Below are 13741 nucleotides of genomic sequence, written 5' to 3'. Positions count from 1 at the left end.
TAGAGGAGCAATTACCGACATATATTTAGGAGTATGCATCCATAGAACAAATAATGGACCAGAAAATGCCACGTTATGAAGTATTGTCCATCCCATGCCTGTCTTACCTCACACATGCAGCCAGCTAGCTGAGCTTATCCGTTCCCCATGTTAAATTCTTGACATCTTCATACTTAATTATTAGGTTCAGCTCCCCGGCCAACCCTTCCTATATATCCTGCAATTTGCCCCCACCCACCATATGACAATCTATAGTAACCGAAATGGAGACTCACCGTTTCACTCATACGTCCTTTTAGAGTTTCTCTCTATGCTGTAATCACTAATCAGTAACCTGTAATTCTCCAGGACCATCAGTCGGCTAAGCCTCAAATCTTAGGGGCAAATCCGTCAAAATTCTCAATTCATAATTTCATATATATATATATATAGCCATCCACTTTGTCAGGTCCTGCCCATGCTTCACACTTCACCTCAGCTTAGCAAAAACTCTCTAGTCAACTATATTTCAGCATCCACTGTGAGAGAGAGAAACTCTCATACACAGAGAAACTACACAAGAACCATGACCGCTTTCTTGTATGTTGTATTGACAGCGTTGTTAGCCACCGCTTCCACTGTTAATAGCTGCCCACCGTCGGACCGCGCCGCCCTGCTGGCCTTCAAAGCAGCTCTCCACGAGCCTTACTTGGGCATCTTCAATTCTTGGACCGGTACTAACTGCTGTCGAAGGTGGTATGGCGTCAGCTGCGACCAAGAGACCCATCGGGTCGCAGATATAAACCTGCGAGGTGAGTCCGAAGATCCCATCTTTCGAAAAGCTGGTAGGTCAGGTTATATGACTGGTACAATCTCTCCTTCCATCTGCAAATTAGAGCGCCTCTCGAGTCTTACAATTGCAGATTGGAAAGGGATCTCTGGGGAGATCCCGCGGTGCATAACTTCACTTCCCTTTCTACGGATTCTTGATTTGATCGGGAATCGGCTCTCAGGCGATCTTCCTGCCGATATAGGGAGATTACAGAGATTAACCGTGTTGAATGTCGCCGATAATCTTATATCAGGTGAGATCCCGCGTTCTTTGACGAATCTCTCCAGCCTGATGCACCTGGATTTGCGCAGCAACCGAATCTCAGGTCCACTTCCTCAAGACTTCGGGCGTCTCAGGATGTTGAGCCGCGCTTTGCTCAGCCGCAATTATATTAGCGGGTCAATACCGAGTTCTATTTCGAATATTTACCGTCTCGCCGATTTGGATCTTTCATTAAACAGACTATCAGGTGCTATACCTCCTTCTCTTGGTAGAATGGCAGTATTAGCGACACTGAATCTGGACGCCAACAAGCTCTCAGGAGTTATACCAGCGAGTTTGTTCAATTCAGGTATTGGCGATTTAAATCTGAGCAAGAACGCATTCGGAGGATATTTACCAGACGTTTTCAGCGTGAGTTCGTACTTTACGGTTCTTGATTTATCGTACAATAATTTTCGAGGGCCCATACCGAAATCTTTATCAGCGGCGTCGTATATCGGGCACTTGGATTTGAGCCACAACCACCTGTGTGGAAAAATTCCTGTAGGCGCTCCTTTCGATCATCTTGAAGCGTCGTCGTTTGCTTACAATGACTGCCTTTGCGGAAAACCGCTTAGAGCTTGCTAGATAATGCACATCGGCCGTGGCCAATCCGGGATTTGGTAATGTGTAATTTTACTTACTAAATGTGTGGTTTAGTTACGTGGGTATGAAAATCAAAGGTTTCATGCATGCAATTTTGCATGATTTCAATATTAGCTAGTAATTTGGTGCACCAATAATTTTAAAAAGCAAAAAACATTATTTATTTCTGTTGTATTATAAAAAAAAAGCAAATATTTATTTGTACTCTTAAAGTTTAGTTGAATAATTAAATAAACTTTTAATATTTAAGAAATTTCAAAGGTTTGAAAATGCTTCTGTAGCCCAAAAAGGCATTTTATCCTTCGTATTTTAATACATCTAACTATAATATGAATTAAATAAATTTTTTTTTTAAAATTACTGATTGTATTAATAAAATTTTATCAAATAAAAAAATATTTATCTCAAATAGAGAGATAAATATACTTAATAGATTTTCAAGTCAAAGTATGAGCAGTTAGAGTAGTATTACGACGAATCCATCTAATAGAAATATCAGTTCTATAGTTTAACAAAGATTTACCATCGTTCAAAATCAAATCCCTGCATAAGATAATTTGGTAAAAATGCTCATCCGTTGCTTGTTTAAACCCCTATATAAGATAATTTGACAAAAATGTTTCTCATTCTTTCTCATCTCTCGAGCATAAATCATTAAAATCTCCCGAACAAAGTCACGAAAGAGAGTTTTTACAAAATAAAAGATCGAATAAGGTTCCAAGACTGACGTACTCGTTGCGATTCCGGAAATCCATAATAACTAGTAAACATCCATTGAATATTACATTTCGAAACAACCGAATCAATAAAATTTGAAAAAAAGTCAATCACAAAAATAAACACATGACTCTTCCATATTAACGAAAGGTCTCATCCCAATTTTTGTCTATCTATTTAGAAGCAATCATTAAAATATGAAAAACTATAAAAAAATTCAATACGAGAGTTAAGAGTTTTTGTTTCCAATAAAAATAAAATGTTTGACTTATAATTAGTAACCGAATTTTCAAAGTCATCGTTATTAAAAATCCGAATGATGCTATTGATCTATCAAGAAGGTCTGTATATTCTGAAAATTGATTGGATTGCATATGAATTAAATAAATTATCCACTGAAAATCACTAACTAAAAATAAAAAGCCCATAAAAATGAAAACGTCCAGGCTCGCACTGCCTTGATTTTCCTTCTACCGATATTGGCTGCCGAGGTACATAACTTGAAATATTGTTCTGTCGCAGTTGATGAGCATTTCTTTTTCTCTCTTTCTTTTTGGTTGTACAAGAAAAACAACTTAGCCATACCTAAGCATTGGGGCTAAGTATGGGCTTTGTTGACTAGCAAAAGACGGTCCTTTGCCAAGAAAAACGAAGCATCTGTTATAAAAAAATGTCCTAGAATTGAGAGTGTAGTCCACTGAGAGTCAACGCAGAGTGTAACAGAGCTAGAAGGAGCAAAGAAAATGATGAATGAAAAAAAAAAAGTATTTTTGAGTTCATATCACTTTCTATCTATTGCAATGGTATTGTGTTTCTTTCTTCCTCTTTAACTTTTCTTTTCTGCTATGTCAATGTTTAAAATACTTTGTTGTCTTCAGTTGTTAAAAAAAATCCAGCTCCCTTACTCTGTTTTATATCATGTTTTTAGCAGATTGTTACTGCAAAAATGTTGTGCTCATTTATATTCTCAAGTTTTTTGTTTGATCCTCTATTCTTGGATTCATATTTGTTTTCCTCTTTTCCAAAATATCCTCAAATCTCAAAGACGGCAAACAGTTTGGCCAAGGTACCATGAATATTGGTATGTTGTGATTTTACATCAACATTGGCTGCTTGTTTTCTATGTAGATTCAATTTTTAACGGAAGAATAAAATGAGATAGTTGACAAAATTAAATTCGTATAAGATGAAATAAAATGGAAAGGCTTGTTCTTATAAACGTACAAGAAAGGCTTCAACAATGAGGCAGGGTCATTCCTCCATACATTAAGATACTTGCATGATTTTCTAGACTAGAGCAAGGTGAGTATAGAGGATTGTATTAAACTTGTTGAGAATAGTGAGATAAGATTACGTAATTGTTATCAGAAATCATCAGACTTAGTAGCGAGGATTTTGTGAAAGTGATGCTATTAGATGACACCTTTGTCATTGTTCTCTTGGTAAAATTCTTCTGCATAGACTAACGGAGTAGCAATGTTCTTATATTCAACAAACCCTGGTTTATGAGCAATGCCATAACCCTGGATTGATGAAGATTGTTATGTAAACGACTAGGTATCCTTGATCTTAGAATGTGTAAATACTTGTTCAAAATGGCATTTTTGAAAATTATCTAAGGAATAACTTATCTGTGTCGACTTCTTTTCACAATCTTCGTCAACAGAATATGGTTTGCAATGAGTTCTTTTACTTTTCCACTCTCAGTGAACAACTGAATGCGTATAGCAGGAACTTGTGGCACAATCATAAGGCAAACTTAGCTTCCATTTATTTTACCGAAAATGTTCTCCAGAAAGAAAATTTAGTTAACAAAAAATATTTTATTAGTTAAAAGGTAAAAATAAATTATTTTAAGAAAAATAACTTACTCTTTTAAAAAATAAGAATATTTTTTACACTGATATTTTTATTAAAATCTGTATATATAAATTTATTAATAAATTTTATTTTTTATAAATAAAGTGGATCTCTTATTTATTTTTAACCAGTATAAATTCTTAATTTAATTAAAGCAGTAGTGTCTAACACTATTTGTCACAACAAAAATAGTGACTGGTTCTTTTTTTTTTTTTTTTAAAGGTAAGTTTATCAAAATGATTACTCCTTGGTCAATCAAGATCATGACTTTTCAAAAATGAAGCTGGTGAGAATCTAACTTATAGAAATTTTATTTAAGAATAAAATTCAGAAAACACTGAATACAGCACTAGCAAGTCTAAGCATTGATTAATTAATCTCTTTTATAATGATTTAGTGAAGGACTTAAATCAGCCTGCAATTTTAAAATAATGGAACTCAGTAATCTAAACCGTGTAACCAGGCATCTATCATGTATTCCTCTAATCACCCTACTAAAAGATTATAATAATAAATGATTCAAAGACTTTAGCAATGAGGTAGGGTCGAGTTTTGACTTTTGACATATGTACAAAGTGAGAGTAGAGACTAATTTTCAATGGCACAAATCCACTCATCTCTTGATACGTTATCTGGGTTTATAGCTAAAATCTCTGTCCTCGCAATATCTTCAGAACTTGACCACCAATTTTAGCAGGTTTTTCAATTGCCCTTCTATTTACTCACTTTTGCTTTACTGTCCATTTACATGCCATTTTATGCTCAATTGGGTCTTTACTTTCTTGGATTATCGGCCGGAAATGATCAAGAGAGAATAGGCCTTGGAAACTTGCAGTTCTTTTTGGTGGAGAAGAAGCCTTGCTAAGCAAGGTGTGCACAGATCTGAGGAATTTCTTGCTTGGTTAATATAGTTCTTTGTTATCAAATTAATTTTTTTTGCTGTGTTGTTGTGTTGTGCTATCAAAAGCAGCTCTTGTGTGCTTTTCTCACTGTGGAACATAAATGTAGAAATAGATGGAGAAAAATGATCAAGTTTCGATTGATATCGGCAAGTTAGCAAGGTCCTTGAGAAACGAGATGGAAATCTTGCAATCTTTATCTGAGGAATGCTGTATCTATAGAGTACCTATGCGACTCCGCCAATTAAATGAGATAGCTTACACTCCTCGAGTAGTCTCCATTGGTCCGCTCCATCATGGGAATCAAGAGTTCAAGGCCATGGAAGACCACAAATTAAGATATTTGCATGATTTTCTAGAATGGAGCAAGGTGAATATTGAGGATTGCATTAAACTAGTTCAGAAAAGCGAGATAAGATTACGCAATTGTTATGCAGAAATCCTCAAATTTAGCAGTGAGGATTTTGTGAAGATGATATTATTAGATGCCACCTTCATCATTGTGCTCTTGGTAAAAGCCTTCTCCACAGACTCTTGGAGTATAAATGATCGTATATTCAATAAACCATGGTTGATTGTGGACATAAAGAGGGACATGTCTTTGCTTGAAAATCAACTTCCATTCTTCATTCTTGAGGAGTTGTTTAAGCAATCTAATATGGAAGATCGTCTAGGATTTTCCATCGGAGAGCTTACCTACAATTTATTTAAAGCAAGATATGATCCGTGGTTGGCAGACGACAGTTGGAAGAGACACGATCTCTCTAAAGTAGAGCATATTATGGACTTCTTGAGAATTTGTCAGCTGCCATCAAAGTTAAAGGACAGAAAAAAGGAACTGAAAAAGCTGAATGTACCGAGTTTGGGAGAGCTCCATCAAGCAGGAGTGAAGTTTAAGTCAAGTTCAAGCAAAAATTTGTTAGACATAACATTCAATAATGGGATTTTGGAGATTCCACCTCTAACAATAGGAGATCATACAGAGATTTTGTTGAGAAATCTTTCGGCCTTTGAACAGTGCCATTTCAAGGCTGGGGATTATTTTGTAAACGACTATATATGCATGATGGCTACTATTGTAAGGGCTCCTGAGGATGTGGAAATACTTGTTCAAAGTGGAATTATTGAAAATTATCTGCGGAATAACGAATCTGTGTTGACTCTTTTTCACAAGCTTGATCAAGAGTGCATAATTTCTACCAGTTGCTTCTACTTTTCCACTGTTGCTGAAAAACTCAAGGAGTATAGCAGGGACTCATGGCACAAGTGGAAGGCAAACTTGAGGCAAAATTATTTCAATACTCCATGGGCTGGCATCTCTGTGTTTGCTGCTATTCTTCTTCTTATGCTCACTTTCATTCAATCACTGTGTTCTATCCTTCAAGTAGTGTAGGTTTGTATATGTAGTTTCAAGGCTTTGTTTTGTTCGAATTAATTAATAGAGGATCATGCATGTCTAAAGTAAATATAATGTTCCTGAATTCATGTGTTCATTTGCACTGAACATACAAATAAATGAAAGCGTAATACAAATATTTTAATCATACCTGTGTGACTGTCCAAGCTGCTTAAGCTTGAATGTTGAAATAAGCAGTATATATTTCATTTTTATAGTTCAGCAAAAGAAAATTCCTTCTTGCTTCTGTTGCCGCAAAGCTTGTTGATTTTTGGGAGGTGAGGAAGAAAGATATAATGATGTTCACTTTTTATTCACTGAACATGGATACATATAGGAAAAATCTTAACAGCATATAAATAATCTAAATCTTAATATCAAATCTAAATATTATCCTATATTTAGATATTGAATTATCTCCTAAAATCATGAGCATAAGCTGACAGGACGTAAGTCCTCATTCCCTTCTGCATTACAAAGCTGGCAGCTTGAGCATCCTCAGCATTCGTTGCATCCAACTTGCATTTGAGCGCCAAGCTTTGTCGCGAATTGTTAGTCGCACCGCCATACATGAAACAGCCTTTGAGTGTTTCTGACTCCAGGGCTACTGTTCCTTTTGCATCCAATCCTGCAATCAAGTGAAAAGCAGAAGTGCCCTGCTTCCAATCGCCAATGTTTTATCTGCTTGAACCGCTACCACCGTTCCTGGATAATCAAATGGTTCTAGCATGATGACATCCTGAATAGATGAACTCATTGCCCATATAGCAGTAGCAGACCTAACACTTCAAAGAGCACAGAACCCTCCATTTTTCTTTCTTATGAAAAAACATAGAACTTTAAACCATCCGCTTTGAAGTTCAAAAGAAAATCAAAAAACAAAAAAAACATTCCAACAATAAAGAGAAAGCAGAAAGCAAAAATCTTCAGGCTCAATAATACAAGAGACCAGAATGTCCAAGGGCTCAGTCCTGATTTAGCACCGAAGGAGATTGTAGCGTCTCGTATTGATAGTTTGGTCAAGTGAGTTGCTCCAAATTGCCTAAGGGTATTTTGGAGAAGATTATCCCATTAAGCTCAATTAAGCCCTTTTATAGACCTAAGAGTCTGGTCGCATACATGCAGACTTGAACAAGGTCCATCATCTTATATATGTGTTAAAAATATTTTCTTTTTTTTTTTTTGATTATATATATTATATGATTAATTTGAATTCGCGCTGCATCTCTAAATTTATAAAATGTGTAGGATTCATGCGAATTCCTTGTTCAAAATTTTTATTTCCAACCCTGTGACTGTCAACAGTTCTTAAGCATGAATGTTGAAATAAACAGTATATGTTTCATTTTTATAGTTCAGCAATGGCTCCAAAAGAAAATTCCTTGTTGCTCCTCTTGCCACAAAGCTGATAGGATGGTATCTACTCATTCCCTTCCGCATTACGAAGCTGGCAGCATGAGCATCCTTAGAATTCGATACATCCAAGTCGCACTTGAGCGCCAAGCGTCGACCTGAATGTTTAGTCACAGCGCCGTAAACAAAACAGCCCTTGTGTGTTTCTGACTCCAGAGATACTGTTCCTTTTGCATCCAACCCTGCGATCAAGTGGAAAGCAGAAGGTCCCTGGTCTCCAATCGCCAGTGTTTTATCTGCTCGAACCACTACTAGCATTCCTGGATGATCAAATGGTTCTAGCATCACCGTCTTTCCAATGGCATCCTGAGTAGATAAAACGTTTGAAGGAGATTTGTCAGCAAAAACGAGCCTGAAAGTGGCCTGAAGAGCAGTATTATTGCCAAATCGAGCAGAGTTTCCCATTATAATGATTTGGCTTGAGTTCATCAAGAAAAAGGTTGAGTTTCCTGACTGTTGGGTAAAAGTGACCAAATGGTTATTATAAGTATGAGGGATTGGAGTTATCCAATCTGAAAGGGAAGTTGCATTTCCAGTTTTGATGTTCCAGTCGCCGTCGGAATGCCCCGCAAGCAGATAAGGGCCATAAAGTATTGCCTTAACGGAAGCATATTCAGGCCTGTCATCTAAAATTGTAAGAAAAAAGAATCTGTCAGTTACATAAAATGTAAAAGAAGATTGGTTGAATTTTGTTAGCACATATTGCTTACCTTTAATTGCCTCTAGTCTCAAATTAATAGGCAGCTGGAGGGTTAATGTGTCGTTAGGAGCCCATTTTCTAGTGACTGATAGGAAATTACCTGCATTACGGAATGATAATCAAGAAACTAAATCATCTATGATATGAAATGATTACAGAAAAAAAAAAGTATAATTTCACACCTGGAGCTGGTAGTTTTAGATTTTCTTCGTTTATTGCTGCCTTAGCACCACTTACATTTGTCCAAATTGGTATCCGCAGTTTCAAGGTAGAGAATTGGCTTCTTCCCTGCATTAACATTGTTGATGTTGAAGAGACGTTAAGGTTTCGACCATTTAACAACTAATAATCAATGGAGAACAGAAAGAAAACCTCTGAGCTTGGAAGAGCTGAAGTCTTTATTATCACTTTAAGGTAAGGATCCCATGAAATAACAGGCTCAACTTTCTGATTAATCACAGTCTGTCCATGATACCAGTTGAAAGAGCTGGATATATATTGGATGATGTAAAGTCTTGGGACTTTTCCTCTGTCTTCAAAATAAATGGAATCTCCCAATTTTGAGAATGATTCAATTGCTACAGAGACAACAAGGAAACGGCATATGTGCTTGACTTGTCAAGTTCAACAAGAAGCAAAAGCGACTAATCAAGACAAGAAAATGAAAAATCTAAAACGCTTGGTGAAGTTAAAAGCTGCAAATTCACAGTTAATCCGTCACCTGTGCCGTAGCAGCACCAGAAAGAATTAAAAGGTGTTCCCCAGCCATGGCTGCTTATAGCCTTGGTATTCCCAGGACCAAGTGGAAGAAAATAAATCATGACTCCTGGCTCTGTTCCTCTTTGGACACTCAGTACACCATTAGTCAGTGCACGCTCATAATGATCTGCATAAGCCATTGCTTTAGTCCATCTAAAAAGATTGCGAGAAACCTACAAAATGAAGCATTGGCAATGTTATTCAATATGAAGAATCAAAAGCAAATTACATCTCCATGCACATTACAGCTTCCAGCATTGACAGTGTAAAAATTGCCTAGATATACCTTTAGCATGTTATGAGTTGTACATGATTCCTCATTATTTGGCACTAGATAGGATGCTAGGCGACTTGGTTCTTTCCTGCTCATTCATTGAGGCAGGAGAATAAGAAAATAAAGGAATAGAAGTAACAACGTATATCAGTAACAACTCAGTACCAGTGTTCATCAATGGATGTCCCCCCTGTAGCGAAACTGTGTGTAGAATTAATTATGTCCATGAAGTACATTGCTATACTCTGGTGCAAAAACAAACGATTTAATGTTAGGTTGTGTTGAGAATAGGCGTTGCAGGTTGAAAAACCAAATCATCAATGGAGAGAAATTTACCTTGTGAAGAGGATCACCGATGACTTCATACCTCATTTGTGATCCAATAACAATTGGGATATGCGTATTGACATGGAAACCAGCTAGGTCATTAGCCTAATATACACATCATATACAAGAAAGGTGGTGTCAAGAATGAATTATTTCGCACTTAATTAGTAGAACTAACATACACAGGTCAAGTTTAGCATTTAGTTAACCAAATCCGGCAAAACCACTAGTGAACAGGGCACTTAATCACTCCAATGGTTGTGGTTGGTTTTTCTGAGGAACAAAACTTAGAAATAGACAGAAACCTGAAAGTAAGAGTATATTTAGGAAGACGTTTTTGGAGGTGAGTGAGTGTTTCTAAAGTAATGTTTAGATTTGGGAGGAAAGTTTTTTAAACAATGCAAGATTTCTACCTGTACTGCAAGCTCCCCTAGAAAGCATGGTTTGTCGAAGAGTTGAGCCATCACTAAATGCTTAGGATTTCTCTGTGTACATGAAACACGCAGGATTAGCATCAGTTAGGACAGGACCATAATGAGAAGCTGTAAGAAATTAGGGAAAATAATGAAATTACGGATAATTTCACTTGCTTTGATGAACTACAGACAGAAGCATACCAAGAAATCAGAAGGAAAATAAAAAGGGAAATTTTACAAATATTAAGCAATTAGTGAAAGCAAAGGAAAATTCTATTAGGTAGGTCACCTGCTGTAATGGAGTACAAATAAGCATGCAGATAACTTTAGCTACTGTTATGGATTACACCGAAACATATTAAGAAATTAGATAAATAAAGAATAGAGAATTTCACATACCGTAATGGAGTACAACCTATAAAGAACATCATTCATGCCACCAGTTTCCTCATTAAGAGCTGCATAGTGTCTTGCCAGACTGAACTCTAAAATAACATTTTGAATACGGTTGTAGAAGTAATCAACCATCCAAGTCAGCATTTTCAGAGCTTGACGATTTTGAGCAATTGTATGTTGATCCAGAAGACCTGACATTATCTGTCAAAGCAGACAGTCAGAATTCAATTCACACACAACTCTAGCAAGGTCTCAAAAGTTCTATGATTGCTTAATTCAAATGGGTTTTTAAAATGGAATCTACCTTATGAATGGTGTAATATGGTGCCCACACATATACAAGAGATTCATAGCGATCAAATTGCTCAGTTGGAAAAGCAGAAATGTAACCTGTTCCCACTTTCTGCTGACAATCTGAAAGAGCCGAAACAACTGCAGACATTTTCTGTCGGAGAGTTGTATTGTGAGTGCTAGCCCACATTTTTGCTGTGGCACTCAAGTAATGTCCTGCAAGATTCTAAAAGAAATGTAAGAGGGGGAGATTGGCTGCATTGCAAAAACCATGATCAAGAAAAAGGGCAAACCAAACTGACCTACAAAATGACCCCTGAGCTCAATATCTGGTGCTTCCCAGCCCCCGTATGGTTTGCCAGGAGTGGGCAGGCCTGATGTTTTCCTGAAGCTCCAGACCAATCTATCAGCATCCAGCATCAGCAGGTACTCTAAATTTGTCTGTTGAGCTCTCCAGTGGGGTGAATCTGGTTCCAACCTAACATCATGTAATGAAACTTCCTTGAGAAGATGTCGAGGAGGATTGGACTTGACAGCTTTGGTGATTTGATCAGAAATCTTTTTCCAATTCAAAGTGCTGCCTTTCGACACATTTGCTGTTTTCTCATACACTGTATTCACCTTGAATTGAGAAAACATCTGTTTTTTCCATGTCTCATTTTTTGTTGATGCAATTTCATATTGTAAACTCATGCCTGGGATGGTGTTTGTGCACTCCTTGCCCATGGCAAATCCATATAGCAGTAGCAGAACTAATACATTAATGAGCACAGCACCCTTCATTTTTCTCTCCATTAATACGTAGTTTTGAAGCTCATATGAGAAAACGAAAGAGAAAAACAAAAAGGAAGAAATCTTTAGGCTTAAAAATACAAGAGACGAGAAGAACAAACGAAGATCTCTGAGAGAGGAAATTCTAAGTAGAACTCTATCCAGAGTGCCTTTTATACAGATTACAGTTTAAGGAGAGAGAGATGAGATATGTTTTTGGAGGGAGAATAGGATTTCTCAAGTTCCAAATGGAAATATTTCGCACTAATTTTAGAAAGTTTGTTTTTGATTTTTCATAATTTATCTTATCCATATCTAATCCACAATGACAAAATCTTAAATAAGACAAAAAGATATATTCAGAATAGAAATTGCTTTTTCTCACTTTTTTTTAATCTAGTATGGCATGAATTTTGTGAAAATTTAATTTAATTAATTTTTTTATTTAAAATGAAAAAAAATATTATTTTTAATTTAATTTTTTATTTAAAAAATTTAAATTTTACATAATTTTATAAATAAATTTTTATTATAAATAAATCATGCAAAATAAGGATTACTGTTTAAACCAAATACAATTGCTAATCTGTTTTATTAATAGTGTAATTTAATCTAATAATAAATTTAATGTAAATATGATTTGCAAAGAAAAAGGATTAGTGTAGATGGTAGTTGTCCTCATTAGTGTTCTGCGGTTGAGACAGTGGATAACATTCTTTTACATTGTTTAAAAACTCAAGTCGCTGGCGAATAGTCTTGAATATAAAGTGACACTTCCTCTAATAAATTTGTATAACTATGAAATTCCATGAAAAGTAAAGTGACTAAGTTATATTCTTTTATTGTTTGCCATATCTAGACTTCCGAATCAAATTATATACAATGTTATCTCTCGTCGAATAGACAACATACTGGATAGATTCAGCCTATTCAGTTCTCTGCAAATATAGCGGCTGTGATTTTTAATTTGAGTTCAAATATTGATAATTCAGGTTGGAACTTATTCATGGATGCAACGACCTTTCAATGTGAAAGTGTGTAGCTTTGGGTTTGTGGCTGAAAATGCAGGTGGCTATATGATTTCAGTTTCAGGTTATCAAGAAGATATTGTGAACCCGCTGTTCCAGAGGCATTAACCTGTAGAATGACTATTTTATTTGTGATTCAGAAGCTTATTTAGCCGATAGTTAATGTTTTGTAGTCTTTTATTTTAGATAATTTTGCTTTTAGCTTAATTATTTATGATCGTTAGATTTTTTTTCAATGTCATCCTAATGTTAAGATTGGATAGGTTAGAGGACATGTGAATAGAGTGGTTCATTCTATTGATGGATTCTCTATTAATTTCTTCCCTTATGCGGTTTGGGAGATGATTCTGGATATACCCATCCTTTTTATAGTAATATATGAAATTTATCTTTTTTTTTTTTTTCTTTTTTTTGAATAGTCACCCGCGATTCATGCATACAGTGTGGTCCAGATTCGAAACTAAATTAATCTAATTTGAAACTGAATCTAATTAAAACAATTTAAAATAGTCTACTTGAAATCTAGTCCTTAATTAAATTAAAATCATATTTAAATCAACTGCTCCCATTTCAAGATGAAAATTAGATTTTCCTTTGAAAAAATTTGTGTTTGTTTGGCATTAAATTTAGAGGTTAAAAGAATATTTAATAAAATAAATCATTTTACACTCACAGCTTAGCGCAGTGGTAAATTGAAAAAAATTATTTTATTATTTTTATTATTAAATTATTTTAAAAAATTTTATTTTTTTTTTAAATAAAATTTTTAAGAAAGTGTATTTCTTTAAAATTAGTCTAACAGTGATGCCAAACATG

At 35.5% G+C, this 13741-nt stretch overlaps 3 protein-coding genes across 5 annotated transcripts; 2 read left to right on the top strand and 1 right to left on the bottom strand.

Moving 5' to 3' along the window:
* The first annotated feature begins 251 nt into the window (after nucleotides 1-251).
* LOC110617369 (DNA damage-repair/toleration protein DRT100) lies at nucleotides 252-1841 on the top strand. Its single transcript, XM_021760106.2, has one exon. It carries the CDS (start codon nucleotides 458-460, stop codon nucleotides 1658-1660), a length of 1203 nt encoding a protein of 400 aa, XP_021615798.1. The 5' UTR covers nucleotides 252-457; the 3' UTR covers nucleotides 1661-1841.
* Nucleotides 1842-4618: 2777 nt separating this feature from the next.
* LOC110616839 (UPF0481 protein At3g47200) lies at nucleotides 4619-6698 on the top strand. 3 transcript variants are annotated; one of them, XM_021759338.2, is made up of 3 exons: nucleotides 4619-4952; nucleotides 5065-5125; nucleotides 5264-6698. In XM_021759338.2, the coding sequence occupies exon 3, from the start codon at nucleotides 5270-5272 to the stop codon at nucleotides 6545-6547; it is 1278 nt and encodes a 425-aa protein (XP_021615030.1). In that variant the 5' UTR covers nucleotides 4619-4952; nucleotides 5065-5125; nucleotides 5264-5269; the 3' UTR covers nucleotides 6548-6698. The 3 variants fall into 3 exon arrangements, with proteins under 3 accessions (XP_021615030.1, XP_021615029.1, XP_021615028.1); XM_021759337.2 differs by having other exon boundaries at nucleotides 5226-6698; XM_021759336.2 differs by having other exon boundaries at nucleotides 4620-4952; nucleotides 5065-6698.
* A 1097-nt stretch (nucleotides 6699-7795) lies between these two features.
* Nucleotides 7796-12130, bottom strand: LOC110617128. Its single transcript, XM_021759739.2, has 12 exons — nucleotides 11429-12130; nucleotides 11140-11342; nucleotides 10839-11036; nucleotides 10437-10508; nucleotides 10033-10128; nucleotides 9862-9941; nucleotides 9709-9784; nucleotides 9385-9595; nucleotides 9036-9241; nucleotides 8846-8951; nucleotides 8674-8763; nucleotides 7796-8589 (listed from the first exon to the last, which is right to left on the bottom strand). The coding sequence occupies exons 1-12, from the start codon at nucleotides 11919-11921 to the stop codon at nucleotides 7859-7861; spliced, it is 2562 nt and encodes an 853-aa protein (XP_021615431.1). The 5' UTR covers nucleotides 11922-12130; the 3' UTR covers nucleotides 7796-7858.
* Nucleotides 12131-13741: the final 1611 nt, after the last annotated feature.

This window comes from Manihot esculenta, chromosome 6 (assembly GCF_001659605.2).
Source record: "Manihot esculenta cultivar AM560-2 chromosome 6, M.esculenta_v8, whole genome shotgun sequence".
NCBI classification, from domain to species: Eukaryota; Viridiplantae; Streptophyta; class Magnoliopsida; order Malpighiales; family Euphorbiaceae; genus Manihot; species Manihot esculenta.
The sequence above is the reverse complement of the archived record's forward strand: the minus strand, read 5'-3'. Positions and strand labels throughout refer to the sequence as shown.

Excerpts from the sequence above, each read along its gene's own strand:
- LOC110617369 (XM_021760106.2), top strand. The coding sequence starts at position 458 with ATGCTTCACACTTCACCTCAGCTTAGCAAAAACTCTCTAGTCAACTAT.
- LOC110616839 (XM_021759338.2), top strand. The coding sequence starts at position 5,270 with ATGGAGAAAAATGATCAAGTTTCGATTGATATCGGCAAGTTAGCAAGG.
- LOC110617128 (XM_021759739.2), bottom strand. The coding sequence starts at position 11,921 with ATGGAGAGAAAAATGAAGGGTGCTGTGCTCATTAATGTATTAGTTCTG. Across the intron at positions 11,343-11,428 it reads GCTCAGGGGTCATTTTGTAG|GACATTACTTGAGTGCCACA; the intron begins GTCAGTTTGGTT and ends AGAATCTTGCAG. Across the intron at positions 11,037-11,139 it reads CATATTACACCATTCATAAG|ATAATGTCAGGTCTTCTGGA; the intron begins GTAGATTCCATT and ends CTGCTTTGACAG.